Source organism: Cajanus cajan, chromosome 4 (genome assembly GCF_000230855.2).
Source record: "Cajanus cajan strain Asha chromosome 4, NIPB_CcT2T_4, whole genome shotgun sequence".
Taxonomy (NCBI): domain Eukaryota; kingdom Viridiplantae; phylum Streptophyta; class Magnoliopsida; order Fabales; family Fabaceae; genus Cajanus; species Cajanus cajan.
Window position 1 is genome coordinate 73,589,144 of NC_138520.1, and position 17,231 is coordinate 73,606,374.

Consider the following 17,231-nt stretch of genomic DNA (forward strand, 5'->3'; position numbering starts at 1 on the left):
AAAACATAATGATGTCATACATTTGCTTATAACTTGTTATTTTGTTTTTAAAACAATTTATTGATCTTATTAGTTAGACACCAAAAAATAGGTACAAAGTCAATCTTGGTTGATGTCCAATAATAAAATAAATGCGAAAGAAATTTACAATCCTCTGATAAACTCTGAAATCACTATCGATGACTTGCCTTGAAATGAAATTTATGAGGGTTGGTACAAAGTCCAGTTTAAATCCAAATTTGCTATACATCATTCATTTCATAATAGCACAATAACTCGAAAGCTAAAAATAAGTTCGACAAATCAAAACCAACAGTGACTTCTTAACCATAATTGATACATAAGAAAAATTAGACTCTGTATCTTAGTCATTGAGTACATATTTAAAAATGAAAAATAACACAATATATAAAATGAAAAGTCTTCTTTCTTGCAACTAAATCATTGACCAATCCTCATTCTCTTTTAAGATTACTTTCTCCAACCCTTTGTTATCCTATTAAAGCATAAGAAAAAACAAATAAAAACCTCTTAGTTAGCATTTCTTAACTCAAAAAGTGTAGACATCAATTAAAAAATATATAATAGCTAACACATACTTATTAGGAGATTGAGAAGGCAATATATCAATGCTATTCTTTTTGTTTGGACAATTTTGCGAGTCATGATTGGTTCCACCACAATTAGGAAAATGACAACGACGAGACTTTTTTGCAGCTTCAACTCCTCCTTTTGGCCGTGATCCTTTTGGTCTACCTTTTGTCTTAGAAATGATGGGATTTTCAACTTCAAGCTCACAGCCACTGTTATTTGGTACATCATGTTCCAACTCAATTGATTTCTCTTGAATCTCAGGCATGACTTTTATGATTTGAATGACTTTCCCTAACTCTTTAGTAGCAACTTTAACTCGATCTTTTGTCTTCAGAGATTCAACTTCCAAAAATCGGACTAGAGACCGTAAGACAATAGACGAGTTATCATTGCAACTGATTATGTGACTAGACTTTATAATTAATGAACTCTCCCGCCTCCATCGGAAAGGAAGATATCTTGCTGGGAGGTGAAAATAATTTTTCATCAATAGCACACGAATAGCATGTCTACACAATATTCTAGAAAATTCAAATTCTTTACAAGAGCAATGAATTGATTCTTCTTCATCTATCCAACTGACAGAACGACCTCCATCAACTTTGGTATGATGTCGCACTATGCATGAGTCATTGCCAATATCAATTGCAGCATATTTTGTAGATAATTGGATCTCATGTTGGAGCAATTCAAAGGCATATGGTGTGAGTATAGATGCAGCATGTTCCTCAAGAGGAAAACCTGTTATAATTTGAGGATTATAGTACTTTTGACGCATTCTTGCCTCCTCTCCAGCTTGATTTCTAATGTTGACAGCAACACCAACCTACATAAAAGTACATTAACCATAAGAAACTAAAAAGCTAATTGATTACAAAATAATATACTTACATCAAGGAACCCATGTAAGTTCTTACTTGATTTACAAAATCAATCAAACTTGTTTTGACATTCAAAAATCTTTTTTATATATGAATTCATAGATTCTGAACGCCCGGTTGTTGTCATCCCAGCAAAAAAGAAGTCTCTCAAATAAGCTAGGGCCCAAAATTGACGATGGGAATAAAGCAAGTCAATATGCCTATCCATACTTAGACCAAATTGTGAAACCATCAAGTTCCATTCTTGCTCAAAATCATTTGCACATTCTAAATTGTACAACCTATAAAACTCATATTTGAATTCATTGTATCTTGAACCCAATGGAAAAGAAAACCAACTTGATAACTTTGCCACAATGTGCCATATGCAAAATGCATGTTTTGTGTTCTGGAACTCTATTGAGATAGCTTCCTTGAGTGCAAGATCTTGGTTAGTAAGAATTGTTTGTGGACATTTTCCTTTGACAAAATTTAAAAAACTGAAAAAAGAAAAGAAAATTAAAATAATGGCCTAAAATCTCAAAGTTAGAAATTAAGTAAAAATTGACAACTACGAAATTGAAATTTACCTTTAGAGCCCATGTGAAGGAAGAAAACTTCTCATTTCTCAATGGAACACAACCAAAAAAAAATTGAATTCCCATGATTATCAACCCCAACCCATAATCCAAGAGGCATATCATAACGATTTATTCGATATGTTGTATCAAAAACAACCACATCTCAGAAAGCTTCATATGCTCGAATTGAATCACCAAATGCCCAAATAATATGCTCCAATTTGTTATTTTCATCTATTGTGAAATCATATTGGAAGGCATTATCTCTATCTTTCAAACTTTTGCATAATTTGAGAAGATTTGAAGCATCATTTTCTTTATCAATACCACTTTCAGATTGAATAAAATTCCTAATATCCTTCTCTAAAAATGGCAGATTTCCTGGATCAATTCCTTTCTCTAACTCCAGCACTCTTATTATGAGGCTTACAGAGCAACCAGCTTTTGACAATAGCAGTATACAATTTTTATCAATAATTGGGATGTTTCGATATGCAAGAAGAAACTGAACCTCTTTATCATCTAATAAATCATGGTTGTGGTAATTATAAAAATATTTAACCACCCATTTTTCCTCAAAGTCAATTGTCTTTTTGTTAATCAACATTTTTGCCCCACAATTACATCTTGAACTTTTCTGTTTTCTTTGACTTTCATCTTCAATAAATTTGCGCTGTTTAACAGAACCAGCACGATGACAAACAAATTCCCTTTTATAAATACCCAATGGATTCTCCTCAGTTTGATTCTTACTAGATTTGTAAGTATGTTCACGTCTAATCGAAAAGCCATTTTTTCGTGCAAATGCATAATAAAATTCATAAGCTTCATCATAGCTATTAAACATTTGCCCTTCATAAGGAACTTCATCATAAATATTATTGGCTTCAAGCAGTGGTTCTTCTTGAGACTCTTGAAATGTAAAAGAAACTGTATTTCCATCAATTTCACTTGTAGAAGCACAGTCTTTAAAAATCTCTAAAGGCCAATCACCAACACCATCTCTTACTTCAAATGCCATTGTGATCTTAGCTTAAATCTGATTTTTTTCATATTTAAATAGAAAATAAAGCAACTAAATAGTCATTCATAAGTGGAATCAACGTTCATAATTTATGCAATTTGTTAAAAAAAAACATAGCAATCTAACACAAATAGACAACAGCAAAGTGTATAAAATTCTAAAATACAAAGGAAAAGAAAGAAATACTACTCAAATACAAAAACATAAAATAGAAGTAACAGGTGCAAAGCCATTAAATTTCAAAGAGAAAAGGTGAAGAATGTAACAAACAAATAAATAAATGACAAGGGATGATTGAATAACGTACAAGTTTGGGATAACAGTAGGAATGATGTCGCATAATGCTGGAGGATTGAGTGTCTTCAATTATTTTTAATGAGAATGACAAGATAAGAATTTCAACAGACAACAAAATGGGGCAAAATATGTGTCCTGTGAGGATAATAGCAACCAATGTGCAAATACTCACAATGGAAAGACTTCAGATGCAGGCAGTGAAGATGCCCTAAACCTCGTGAATGATTCGCAAGAGACAAGTGTAACCTCATTAATTATTCATGAGTTTCAAATTAACGAGAATCGATGCAGCATGAAAAATTACAGTTTTTCCCTGTTAGTGTAAGCTGTTTTTAAAAAGGAGAAATGGTTTTTTTGTCAAAAAGAAAAGGTGTAGAATGCTAAAATACTCCCATTAAAAAAAGTGTGGGAGGATGTTAGCAAACCCCATATATATATATATATGTTATTTTAGTTCAATTATTGTAAAATTAATGTATGAAATTAATGTCCCACAACCACAAGTGTAAAAATCATTCAACTTCAGCTATCAAAAAGGTTGCAAAATTACATACATTACACTTACACTTAATTGAGAACAAAACTCAATATTTAGACATGTTTTGCAGGTCAAGTTGTCTTGTTTTTGTGTAGTGTTGTTCTCCCTTCAGTTTTTTTTTCGTAATAAAGAAAAATATCAATGTAGGCATGCAACTATCAAAAAAAGGACATGGGGACAAACTTTAGAATTGTCATGTGAAATCAAAAAGGAAAAATATTGATTGCATCAACATATTTGTTTGACGTCTACTATATTAGCCAAGATTAGGAGAAGACTTTAAATTTGAGATGGTTTATGCTCAAAGAAGTTGAATTCATTTTTGAGAAGGTTTTCTTTTATACTAATTGCCACAATTATACTTATATGCTTGAATGAGTAAAATGATAATAGATTTTAATAGTTGTTTTCATGGAATTAAAAGTTTCTTTACTATTAAAAAAATATGATTAAGAAAAGGTACTTAAATTCATTGAAAGAGAAATGTTTGAATTAAAATATTCATTCTAATTGACTTTCCTTGATGTCGTATGTAATTTCAATTAAAACACATTTGTATAAAATGACTTTAAATAAAAAATATCATCTTGAAAGAATTAAAAGGATTACAATTGACAACTTACACTCCAACTTTACCACTCCTTATTCAATTGAGTACATTAATCTAAGTCATTATCTTATAAAGGAGAGATATTATATTCAAGAAAAATTTAGACATCAAATGTTGATTATTTTAATTTATAAGTTTCATATATTTCCATAAAAAAATGTTTTTATATTGTTGTTGTTCACTATCTACTTCACAACAAATATTTTCTTTGCATTAATTTTCAAATATTAATATATTAATTTAATGTATTAAACTATTAGATATCATTTTAATTATCTTTGATGGCGTATTAATGACAAGTATTATATCTGTTTTTGTTGTAGTATTAATTTGACAAATATCCCTTTATTTCAAAAGTTTTAAGAGATAAAATGATGGTTATTGTGTTATTTGCGGACGGGACATGAATATCACATTTTGTTTTAATGGTGTTGATATAGGAGTAAAATTAAACAGTAACTCAAATTTGGTGAAAGTAATCTCATCAATCTCTTGTAACTGTTAATTGAGACCATTGTTTGAAAGTCTTTCTTTGTGAGAAATTCATCTTTTACATTACGAGTCAAGTTACAATGAGCATATGGTTATGAGTTTTGGAATTTAATGGATAAATGTCCATTCTTTTCTTCTCAATAATAGATAAAAATGTATTGAAGTTGAATATGTATGATTGAGTTGTCGATTTATTATACTTATTTGACCACTGACTAATATATATGGGATATAAAAGAGGTTAAAAATCAAAGATTTTGAAATCATTCATTTGTATTTTATGTTAAAATTATTTATAAAATTTTCATTGCTATAAAATTTAATCAAACTAATTATAAAATATAGTTAATTCTAAATAATTAATATAGTATCACAATAGACTATATATAATGTATTTAACACGTAGATGAAAAAAAATGATCTATTCTTTAATATTATAATATAATTAATTAATATGCAATATTATTTTCAACATAAATTTTTAAGTTGTATTTAAAATAACCTTTATTTATTGAATTGGTTATCATTCAACATCATTTCAGGAAGGAGATAGAACCTTCATGTAACCTTGATTGATAAGTGAAAGTACTTTTGTCCTTATACAAATTTTTTATTCTCTCTTCCCTCCCCTAATTCTAGAGAAAGAAGTTTTCTATGAGACCTAATAATTTATTTCTTTCCTTTTTTTTAAGCTTCCAAACAATCAAAAAAATATCATTTTCTTTCTACCCACAAATCCTTTTTTTTTTTTTTTTTGCCTTTTCTATGAGACCAAAGTAACCATAGATATAGAATAACATGGGGTGGTCCATGCATGATTTTCCTTTCTTAACCACATTAGTTTGTTTTTGTTGGCTTCCTACAGCAACAACAACATTCTCCTATATCATGGAGATAACTACAGTAAACTCTTGACCTACACTGTTAGCAAACCGAACATGTGATGCAACCAATGATTCAAAGAATGCACTCTTGGCACATTTTATTTTTACTCTACTTTTTTAATGCTTCCTTTTAAAACTTCGAAATCACGTGATATAACCGTTGGTTGATATTTGTGTTTAGTGCGTAGTCACATCCTTCTTTGTGTCCTCGCAATAACTAAACTATTTTTGAAGCCAACGCGCGCTTGTTGAACCAACTTATAACTTTTTTATGGAGGTTAATTCAATTTCTCTTTAAGTTTTTAAAAAATTATTGGATGAACAATTTCTTATAAGTTTTCCTAACAGTTGGGAGAGTACGTCAGTTGAGAAATTGGAATTGGATAAAATTATTTACTGTCTAAGATTGTGCAAGAAACCCCCACAAATTAAAAAAAAAAAAAAAAAAACTAATTTTGAAACAAACATCAAGCAATGCAACAACAAAGTGTTTGTATTTTTTATTTTTTTTTGTAATGGGAGATAAACAAAGGAAAAGAAAATCAGAGGGCACTTGGGTTAGTGCCTATACATATATACATTTAGATTAAATGACTTCAAAAATAATTTTTAGTAATTTTTTTTCATTCAATATATAATTCTTAATTGAATTTCAATATTAAAAACTTTCGTTAAAGAAATCAATTTTTATATAATTTAAAAATAATTTTAATAGTTTTTTTTATATAATTTTAATAATCCATTAAATAATTTTAATCTGTATAATATATGTTTTCAAAATATAAATAAATATTGACCGTAAAACCAAATGTCCGGTTTATATAAATTTTAATGCATACAATACAATCGTTGAGATGATATTAAAATACTCAAATTATTAAAATTTATTATACAAAAAAAATATTGAATGAAATAACTATTAAAAATTACTTTTAGAATAACTTAAAAAAGAGATATCAATGAAAAAATAACATCAAATCCCAATTAGTACATTTGCAAAAATGGACCAAACAATTTGTCATTGAGAGACTCATGACTCATTCAAGAAAACCCCTCAATTAGAAAGGAAAATTCAGACATTTTCTAATACGCAAAATAGTTATATTCCTTCAAGGAGTATGAAGGAAAGATGGTTATTTTTTTGTGTATTTATTTACACTTGTAGTGCTAAATGCAATGTACGCAAAGGGATATAGACAAAAATCTCAAACTGAGAAATCACATTCATTCCTTCACGTTAAACCCTCTTCCCACCACCAGCCTTTTCCCTAGGAATTAGTGGTATCCCAATTTGATGAGAACAACACAGATTCGGATTCTCTTTCTCTTCTTTTTAAAGTCTAAACTAATAAATGCTTGTAGTACTATTCGGCATATGAAACCATACCCCACTCGTAACATATCTACCCTACACAAATCCTGAACTTGACTACAACGTATACCACACCATACACAAAAGAACAATCCATCACTCAAAAGTCAAAGGCAAAGAGTTAACCAAAATCTCATATTTCCTTGAGTTCTAGTTCTAGACAAACCACAAATTAGTGTTCCATTGCAATTAATTTGATTTTTTTTTTCACATTCCATGCATACATGTCTAGTAACTAAAAATGTCTAGACATCATCCCCAAAATCATCTCATTACCCTCGATCAATTATGGTCGAGAGACTGAACCTTCAAATGGCCATGTGCTAACCGGTGCTGTCCGTCGAATATTTGCACCAAACAATTTACGATTGTTTGGTGCAGTTGCCGAGTGGCCAGTGGCAGGAGAGGAGGAGGATGCAGAGGAGTGAGCACGCTCACAAGAAGGGCACATTGTAAGAGTGGTGGGAGGGTTCATATGCATGTACATTTGTGGAGATAATTTCAGTGCCCTAAGTTCTTGGAGCTCTTTGTGCATCCTTCTATTCTCTTCAGTTAAATTCTCACAGTATCTCTTTAAGTATTCACAATCCACTTCGGTTTGTTTCAACTTGGTCCTGTGTTGATTGAACCAAAATCATTAGATTGGAGTTCATTCCCAATTCCATGAAACAATATATAATATACAGCATGGAACTGACGACAACTAATATATAGGGTACCTAACAACATAAACATGCATCAACAATTAATGTACTATAAAATCATTCATTTAGTAATAAAATTGAGATAATATGTACAGAAAATTTTATTCAAATTTTATTATTGTTATTATAATTCTTAAAGATAAAAAAGTTACTATTTACCATGTCTCATGACAATTGAATAAATGTTAAATCCTAATACCAATTTTTTTTACACCATCCTAATCCCAAAGTTAGAACCCCAAATTCGTCACTACTGTATTATTTTTGTGTCGTAATGTAATTGGGTGGCCATTGTGTCCATGTTTTTTTATATTTGACTTCCCCGTTAATTTTTTTTTTATTGTTGTTTTTCTTCGCATAATTAATTAACTATTGATAACTTTAGATTTATGTCACATAATTGTGTCATTGATCACGGTCAAAGGAAGGATAGTCAAACCCATTATTAATTTTGATGTTATACTAAAAAAGCTTTGATTGCATTTAACAGTTAGAATAATAATTAACATTGACCAGGAACAACAAAACCATTCCCCATATACATCTCAGTCAAGAATTTATATTATCCTCTTTTTAATCTTTAAAGATAAATAAGAATACACATTATCTATACTTTGTACCTTCAATAAAAAATAATACTTGCAAAAAAAAATCTAACAACAAAAACTGTCTTTTTTAATAAAATATTCTCTCGAAACTCATATATAAGTTTTATAAAAACATTAGTTAAGAAAATTAATTGATAATTTTAAATCTCACTAATTCTATTTTATTATTTTCTAAATTATATTTTATTAAAACTTGATATCAAGAATTAAAAATTCAAGCTCAATAATCAAGAATTGAGATTTATCAAAAAATCATGAAAAATACAAACTCAGTTATATAAAAAAAATGTCAAATAATATTATATAATAAGTTAAAACTAATTAAGATTTACTTATAATTTAGACTTTTATGCATAAAAAAAAGTTTTTTTTTTATATTTGAGTTTGAAAAAATATTTATTAAAGAATATAGATAAATTTTCAGAAGTATTAAGATTGTTGCAACGAATCAAATAAATATATAAAAATTTAGGTTCAATTTTTGCTCTGTTATTATAATACTTTTACTGATTAAAAAAATAATATATTAGTAATTTCATTCCCTCGTTCAGAACATAACGCTTGAAGTTTGTGAAAATATTGCAAATTTATTTTTTTGAAAAAAAAAATATTGCAACTTTAAAACATTCACTAATACGACTTTTTTTTAATTTTTTTTTATCGAAAATACCAACGTTCTGACCACATTACTTTTCATATTTTATGTTTAGTGCACTTCAGTTAGGGTTCAACATATAACTTAGGTAACACCATGAACGTTATAACCAGATGGCAAATATACTCGTGAAGTGGGTAATACCCGAATCTGTCCCAACTTTGACGGGAAATATCTAGTTTGATCGAGTACAGATACACCTACGAGTAAAATCTGATATATTAAATCGGGTACGGGTACGTGTATGTACTTACCCGCCTCGTACCCGTACCCGTCGCGTTCTTATTTTTAATTTAATACTTACTTTCAATTTAATTATATTAAAAAATTTAATATTTTTTTATGTGTAATTATTTATTATAATATGAGATAAAAAAAATAACCTAATTATAATTATAATAATAATAAAATTAATTTAAAAATATCATTTTTTACAAAAATAAAAAATAAAAAATTGACGGGTACGGGTACGGGTATACCCGATACCCGACAGGGACAAGGATGAGATAAAAATCTATATCTAACAGGTATGAGAACGGGGATGGGTTGAACTCGCGGGAACGAGGACGAGTATCATAAAACCCGTACCAAACCTACCCCGTTGCCATCCCTCATTATAACCCCCAAAAATGAAAAAGGAAATATAAATAAAGTCAACAAATTGTTAAATTTAAAATAAAAAATATTGATTATTGAAAACCTCACCTTGCTCTTCTGTTCTGAAACCAAACCTCTACTTGTCTAGGCTTCAGATTCAACTTCTCTGCCAACGCTTGCTTCCTTTTCTAAAATTTAAATAAAAATTAAAAAAAAAATTGTATTCAGAACGAAAACCCAAAAATACCCTTAAACATGCAAGGAATTTACAGAAATGCCACTAACTCACCGGATTCAGCGTGTTATGCTCCTTGAACGTTTCTTCCAAAACCATAGCCTGTTCCTTCGTCAGCCTCAGCTTCTTCCTCCCGCCGTCGCCGCCGCTTCCTCCGCCTTCGTCGTCGTCGCTCCCACGCGAGCACGACGTCCTCTCGCCGCCCACGCCGGCGGCATTATCGTCCTCCCTCTCGCCGCGCTTGCCGCCGCTCACGCTCGACACCGCGCTGTTCGGCGACGAGACACCGTTGTCTTCGTCGCACTCCGCCGCAGAATTCACGTCGATTCCTCGCGCCACGTCGGAGCTCCGATCTGCTACATGCAGTTGCACGTGAGTTCAGTGGTTCATTCACGGAATGGCAGTTTTGTAATTAAAAAAAATGATACTCTTGGAAAATAGAAATGAAAAAACTGTGACTAGGTGAGTATAGAGAAATAGAGAAATCATTAACATTTAGTAGATATTACACTGTTTTTAAATTTTAATCTCCTTGATAAATTTATTTAATTTTTAATTCGGTATAACTTGATATCGCAAGAAATTACAAATAAAGATGATCCAATATAGCACGCCCCAAAATTTTTGACACTACTGTAAAAATCATGGTAACCATTTTTTAGAACCTGGATCTGAGTTGGGTTATTATTGATTGGGTTAGTTATTAAAAAACCAACAAAGGTTCAACCTTCCAAAAGTTAGAGAAAAAAGTGTTCATTTTTATTATTTTGGAAAAAAAATGGAGATTGAGTGAAGAAATAAGCTAAGGAGAAGAATCTAAAAACCAATCCATAGAAAAGATTGAAAAAAAAAAAAAAAAAAACCTCGTACCTGGTAGGTGAAACAAATCACCAAAGGAAATGTTGTTGTGATTGATGGGAAGGAGTTGTTGAGGTTTGTGCATGTGATTGAAAGGAGGAGGTTGTTGATTCACTCCCAAACTCAAACCCAAACTCAACCCTAAGCCATCATCTTTCTCACCCATTTTTTAGAAGAAGAAACCACCAATGTGTGTGTGTGTGTCTGCTTCTCTTGTTTAGGGGCAGGGCAAAATAGAAGAAAAAGGGTGGTCTTTGGTGGCAGTGTGTGTAACAGGCTTTAGGCTTTTTGCAGTGATGGATGGAACTATAATATATATAGACAGAGCAAAAAATAGTGAATGGATGCAGAGTTAATTATGACCTGGGTCAGAGTGACAAATTGGCTCAATCATGACTTAAATGGCAATCCTAGGCATTTTAATAGTATTATCTATGTTTTGGATTCTTCAAGTCTAAGTCAGGTTACGTTTTAACCCTGGTTAGGTTCAACCAATGTGGGTGGTTAATTAGTGTTGGGGATTATAGCACGAGTAACTGATTAATCCAAGATTAATTAGCTTTAACTAGTTCTGTTGATGAAAACAGCTACTTTTTCGCTAGGAATGTTGACCAGAAAGAGGAAGGGTTTGTTTCACCACGTGATGTGCCTGGAATCATCATCATCATCGCCTCATCATGGAGATGCTGAGTGAATGCACGTTATATTATTATTATGGTTAAAAATGAAAAATAATTTTTTTGAATAAGAAAGAAAGTGTTGTTTATTTAAGATATGAAATATATTTTTGGAAGATGTGTGGGGCCCGTTTGACATGGATTTTGAATGGCATGGTAGCCCCAAATCACGAGGCATAACATAACATAACAGTAGCAGGAAGGAAGGGTAGAACCACACCAGTAGAGGCGGCGCGTGACTTTCATTCACTTTGCTTCATTTTGATGGGACACAACACAACACTACAATTATTTTCCCCTTCTATTATGCCTTGCAAGTGTATTTCTTTTTCTTTTATAAAGTTCCAAGTAAATATTTTATTTTTAAATAAATAAAGTCTTCAATGTTAGATTACAAAACATTGGTATATGAACAGGATGGTTTTAGTCAACTGGTTAGTTTGTTGTAAATTTCATAATACTAAGTTTGATTTTATATGTGCTGAGATTTAAGATTTTTAATAAGCTTTTTGTTTTCAATGTTATAATAATTCTTATAACAACTTGAAATGAATCTTATAATTATATCTCACTACATTATTTATTATCAAAAGAAAATTTTATATATGTTATACATATAATATATATTAGTATATTATTAAAAAATATAAATATAAACTATAATGATATATCAAATATGTTGTTAAATCACATTTAAAATTAATATTTAAATTATGTATATATAAATATTAAATAGATTATTATATTCACATATATTATATTTATAATGACATTTTTTTATATATTATTGTATATAACACTTCTTCTTGTAATAATAATTTTGTAAACGGTTAACCATTCTTGTAAAAAATTATCATGTTAATTCAAATAGTAAAATTGCATAAAACTTGTTCTTTTAATTAAGAATATCAAATTATTCTAATTGGAGATACCCGAACTAACTTTTATTCAAGGAGCATGCTAAGTATAAAATAAGCTAATGTAAACATAATTTTGATTTATTATATATCATCCTTTGCTTTTATAATATCTAATAATTTTTCCACCTTATATGTCTATTTTTAGTAGTTTTTCTTCCGTAATTTATTTCACCTTATAAATCCAAAAATGAAACTAATAAATGTTTCACATTCGGTATCAACATTAATACCCGAAAAAATAATTAATGACTATACTTTCTTTCATTCGCCCCACCTTCTGTGTCCAAAATTCAAACCATTAATGTTTCACAATTCATATCAATACCAATACCAATAAAAGTAATGCATGATTCCTAATCTAACTCCTTTTTCAATGTTGTTGAAAATGAAAACATGTCCACCCGTAGTGATCAATTGACATCGTTAACAATTCAATGCGGTTTGTAAATTGTAACTATCCCATAGTAACTTTCAGTTTTTCGATAGCTTGAAGCTTTCTGTTATGGATGAATCTAATCCACCTTATTAACTAACGTACTAATTCAAGTCAAAATTTCAAATCAAACGCTTATTCGAGTTGAATTTGTCATCATTAAAAATTATACCAATGACTATTAAGGGAAAGCACCGTTTTAATTGTTTGGTTAAAGTCAATAGAAATTATATTTCATAAATAGCGTCGGTGATAACGATTTAATTTCATTGATTGATAATGTAACATGCAAAGGATTTGCATTGATCGAGTTAATTGTTTGAAAACATTAGTCATGGTTTTAGTTATAGAGGAAAAAAAGTAATACTAACTCTAATCCTTTGCGACGACTAACATAAGAAATTGGTGTTAATAATATTATTGATGAATTAATATTAATAATATTGTTAATATTTTAGTTAGTGGCATATTTTAGTTACTAAAAATATATTTATATCATACTTAATATATTTATAATTCATAAAATGTATTAATATTTATTAATTTATATCTATAAAAATTATTAAGTTATTTATACATATACTAATAATATTATTAATATAAATTTATCAATAATATTATTAATCCTAACTGACATATAAATTTATTTGATAAATGAATAAAGGTTAAATAATAATAATAAATTATAATATGTTTATATACTAATAACATCGTTGCTATTATATTATGAATAATGATAGTACAATTTTGTTAAGCAGTAATATATATATATATATATATATATATATATATATATATATATATATATATATATATATAATTTAATAGTTGTAAATATATTTGCAGTTTTAGTTTTCATTTAAAATATAAATATCATTGTTTACATATTTATGTGTTAAAGAAATTTATTAGTTTAATGATTAAACATCTTGTTAGACTTTTTAAGTGTGAGGAGTTCAAATTTTATCTTTAAAGTTTTGACAATTTGATTTCCTTTTTTACATGTCACATCTTATCGTTAAACTTAGTTTTACCTTCGTTGAAGAAATATGACATGAGCCTGACAATGACCTATTTATCCTTTATATGCATTTTTTTAAGGTTAGGTTGTGTGACCATCATAAAAGTCGAATCTGACTTGTAAGTTTATTTAACATCTTATTTTATAATAATTTAAATTTGAGAAAGATGAGAAAATGGATATTTTATAATAATTTAAAATTGAGAAAGATGAGAAAATAGATATGCCAAGTTTTATAAAAATTGAGTATAATATTTTTAATCTGATATAAATATTTTATAGGTTTAATATAAAATTCTAATGATAACATATTTAAAACTTGTTTTGTAATAAGATCATTAATTAGGACAAAAAATTATTTTTCAAAAAAATTATAAGCTTCTCTTTTTATATAAGTAACATTTTTACTATCAATAAAGATTATAATGAAAATAATAAGGTTCAAAAAAGTTAGAACTTGTTCATATTACGTAATCCTTTTATCACTAAAAAGTTAAATAAATATATGATATACATTATAACAAATTAAATATGATAATAATAAATATATATTTATTTTTATTTAAATAAGTATGTCTATTAAGTTTAATAGATTTGTTTAAAAATATTGCTTATTGCATTCAATTTTTTAATTTCAGGTACCCATTATATATACTTTGAAAAATCTCATTTTGAAATACATATGATGGGTGCAGAAAGTAAAAGGTTGGGTGTAGAAGTAATATAATTTTTAAAATAGCCTAAAGCTTGACATGTTTAATTAAATAGGCTAAAGTCTTTGTCTCACCTATTTTCTAAAAAGGTATAGTCTAACTTGATTTCAATGTAGACTAAGCCATAAATCAGTGTTGAACTATTATATTATATTTTCATCTCTATTTATATGTTAGGTTTTAAATTGTTTTTTTTTTATTTTGACAAGGATAAAAAATATATTTTGTACTTTCATATGTTTTATAAAAAATAAAAAAAATAAAATAAATGATAAAAAATAACTAAAATTAAGTACGCATGTAATTAAAAATTAGAGGATTTGAATGGCTTAAATAGTTATGTAGGGAGTATGGGAAGTTTGAAAAATACTTATAGAAAAGTAAGGAATAACGATAATAAAAATTAAATAAAAAGTATTGGAGAGAATGAATGTTTTAAAAATTAAAGGAAAAATAATCAACAAAATATATACATTAAAAAAGTCTATCGTCTTTATTAATGATATAGATACATATATAAACTAATTTATATAAAAAAAAACAATAATTTTAATTATAAATCATAATGTGTTAAATTTTAAACCCTCGTAACAAGTAACCACAATTTTTTTTTCCTGATTTCATCTATGTATTATTATATTAACATATTATATCAATGTGAGTGTGTCGTCCTCCTAATAAAAGAAAAAGACATTAGCCTTTTAAATATAACTGGTAGAAGAAAAAAAATCGAAACTCTTTTATATATGCATACAAATTTGCAAATGTTATACTCGTGCAAATGATTCGATAGGTGACAATTAATGTCTATATCTAGTATTTTTAATTTGCAGAGAAAGTCTAATTTTATAACAAACGATATTTCACTTTTAAATATGTTATATATTTGAAAAAATATTTTTTATATGTAGGGATGGAAAAACAAACAGAATATGTGAGGTGGTTCGTGAAGTGAAAATGGATTAGAATTTCTGATCTCCCCATCTAGGAATGGGATGACAAGACAACAGACCAACCTGCCAAAATATATATATATATATATATACTATATTTATACTTTTATTAATATTTTTTTTCAATATTTAAAGGACTCATATAAATTAATACACCTAAATAATAAAATAAATATTAATTTAGAATAGATTTGATTTGATTTATTGCAAACAAATTTAAAATTTGCTACATAATAAAATAAATATGCTTTGATAATAAAATAACTGTTTCAACAAATTTGGTGTACAAAAAATCTTGAATTATATATGATAAAATAAATTAAATTATTTAAACTTAATTAAAAATATAAATATAACATATACAAAAATAAATGACAGACTAACTCGTTTCAATCCCCATTTGGTCCAGTGGGATGAGTTAGATAGGTTGATAGATTAAGATGTCCTAACTAGAGCCACCATTATTTGGGAAATCAACAGGTCAACCCACGATCCGTTTTTCCATTCTTATGAAAATAAATTTACCATGTAAACAAAAATAAAAAAAAAATCATATAAAATAAAATGTTCTTAGAAATTATGGAAAAAAACACTATATTTTGTATCATTTTTTGAATACTTTTGTTTAATGTGAATAATTTAATATGATTTATATTATATTAAAATAAAAATAATAGGTTATAATATAAATAACACATATATATCAACGGTACACACATATACATGCATATATGGACAGAATAGTTAAAGATTAAATAATATTTAAATTTTAATAAGTTATATAATTCTACCTCTAAAACTAAATTCACTTTATAAAGTGTTGTATAGATGAATAGTGGGAACCTTTAATTTGTAAAACCAGAAAAAAAAAAAAAAATAGTGTTGAAAAAGAAGGGAGGAAAGGATCGGCAGAGGTTGAAGATAAGAAAGGGAGAAGGAAAACAAATATGAACCTATGGCAATGGCAATGGCAATGGCAATGGCAATGGCAATGATATAGAAAAATAAAAAGAGTGTGTAGAATGAAAAGAAAGGGCGTGCAGAAGAATTGACTCTTTCAAAAGATCCATGAAAGATTTGGTGGGTAACACTTGAAATTAGAGTGTGTGAGAGAAGAGGCAGGACCAGGGGGGAACACTCGCATAAAGTTCATGCAAAGTCCCCATCATTGCCGTTTCATCATACATACTTGATGTGATTGCGAACTACTCCAAATTCAACTCCATTACACAATTGGATTCAAATCCATATGATCGAATGAATATCTTGAGAAATTTTTTAGAGAAATTCAAGGACGAAAGTGATGTGACCAGAATATTCCGATCATATAAGGAAAATAAATAATGAGGGAAAACGATTCTTCTCATCTATCTATACTCATAGATACGCACATGGTTCCTAAATATATTCATTTTACCTTTGGATATTTGGATAGGGAAACCACTTTCTCTCTGCTCCTTTCACTAATAATTCAATATCCCCCTACTTCGCCATAACTTACGAAAGTGAAATATAATTCATGAGATATTTCACTCTTCTACAAAACAATTCTCATGTATTAATCCATCTCATAGTAACATAATAACATCTATTTTTATTTATATT

At 28.4% G+C, this 17,231-nt stretch overlaps 1 protein-coding gene and 1 pseudogene across 1 annotated transcript; both read right to left on the bottom strand.

The window, feature by feature from the left end:
- Positions 1 to 152: 152 nt before the first annotated feature.
- LOC109811069 (protein FAR1-RELATED SEQUENCE 11-like) lies at positions 153 to 5,133 on the bottom strand (annotated as a pseudogene).
- A 1,940-nt stretch (positions 5,134 to 7,073) lies between these two features.
- Positions 7,074 to 11,302, bottom strand: LOC109797852 (homeobox-leucine zipper protein HAT3). The gene is made up of 4 exons (XM_020358003.3): positions 10,922 to 11,302; positions 10,106 to 10,404; positions 9,925 to 10,004; positions 7,074 to 7,866 (listed from the first exon to the last, which is right to left on the bottom strand). Exons 1-4 carry the CDS (start codon positions 11,073 to 11,075, stop codon positions 7,539 to 7,541), a joined length of 861 nt encoding a protein of 286 aa, XP_020213592.1. The 5' UTR covers positions 11,076 to 11,302; the 3' UTR covers positions 7,074 to 7,538.
- Positions 11,303 to 17,231: the final 5,929 nt, after the last annotated feature.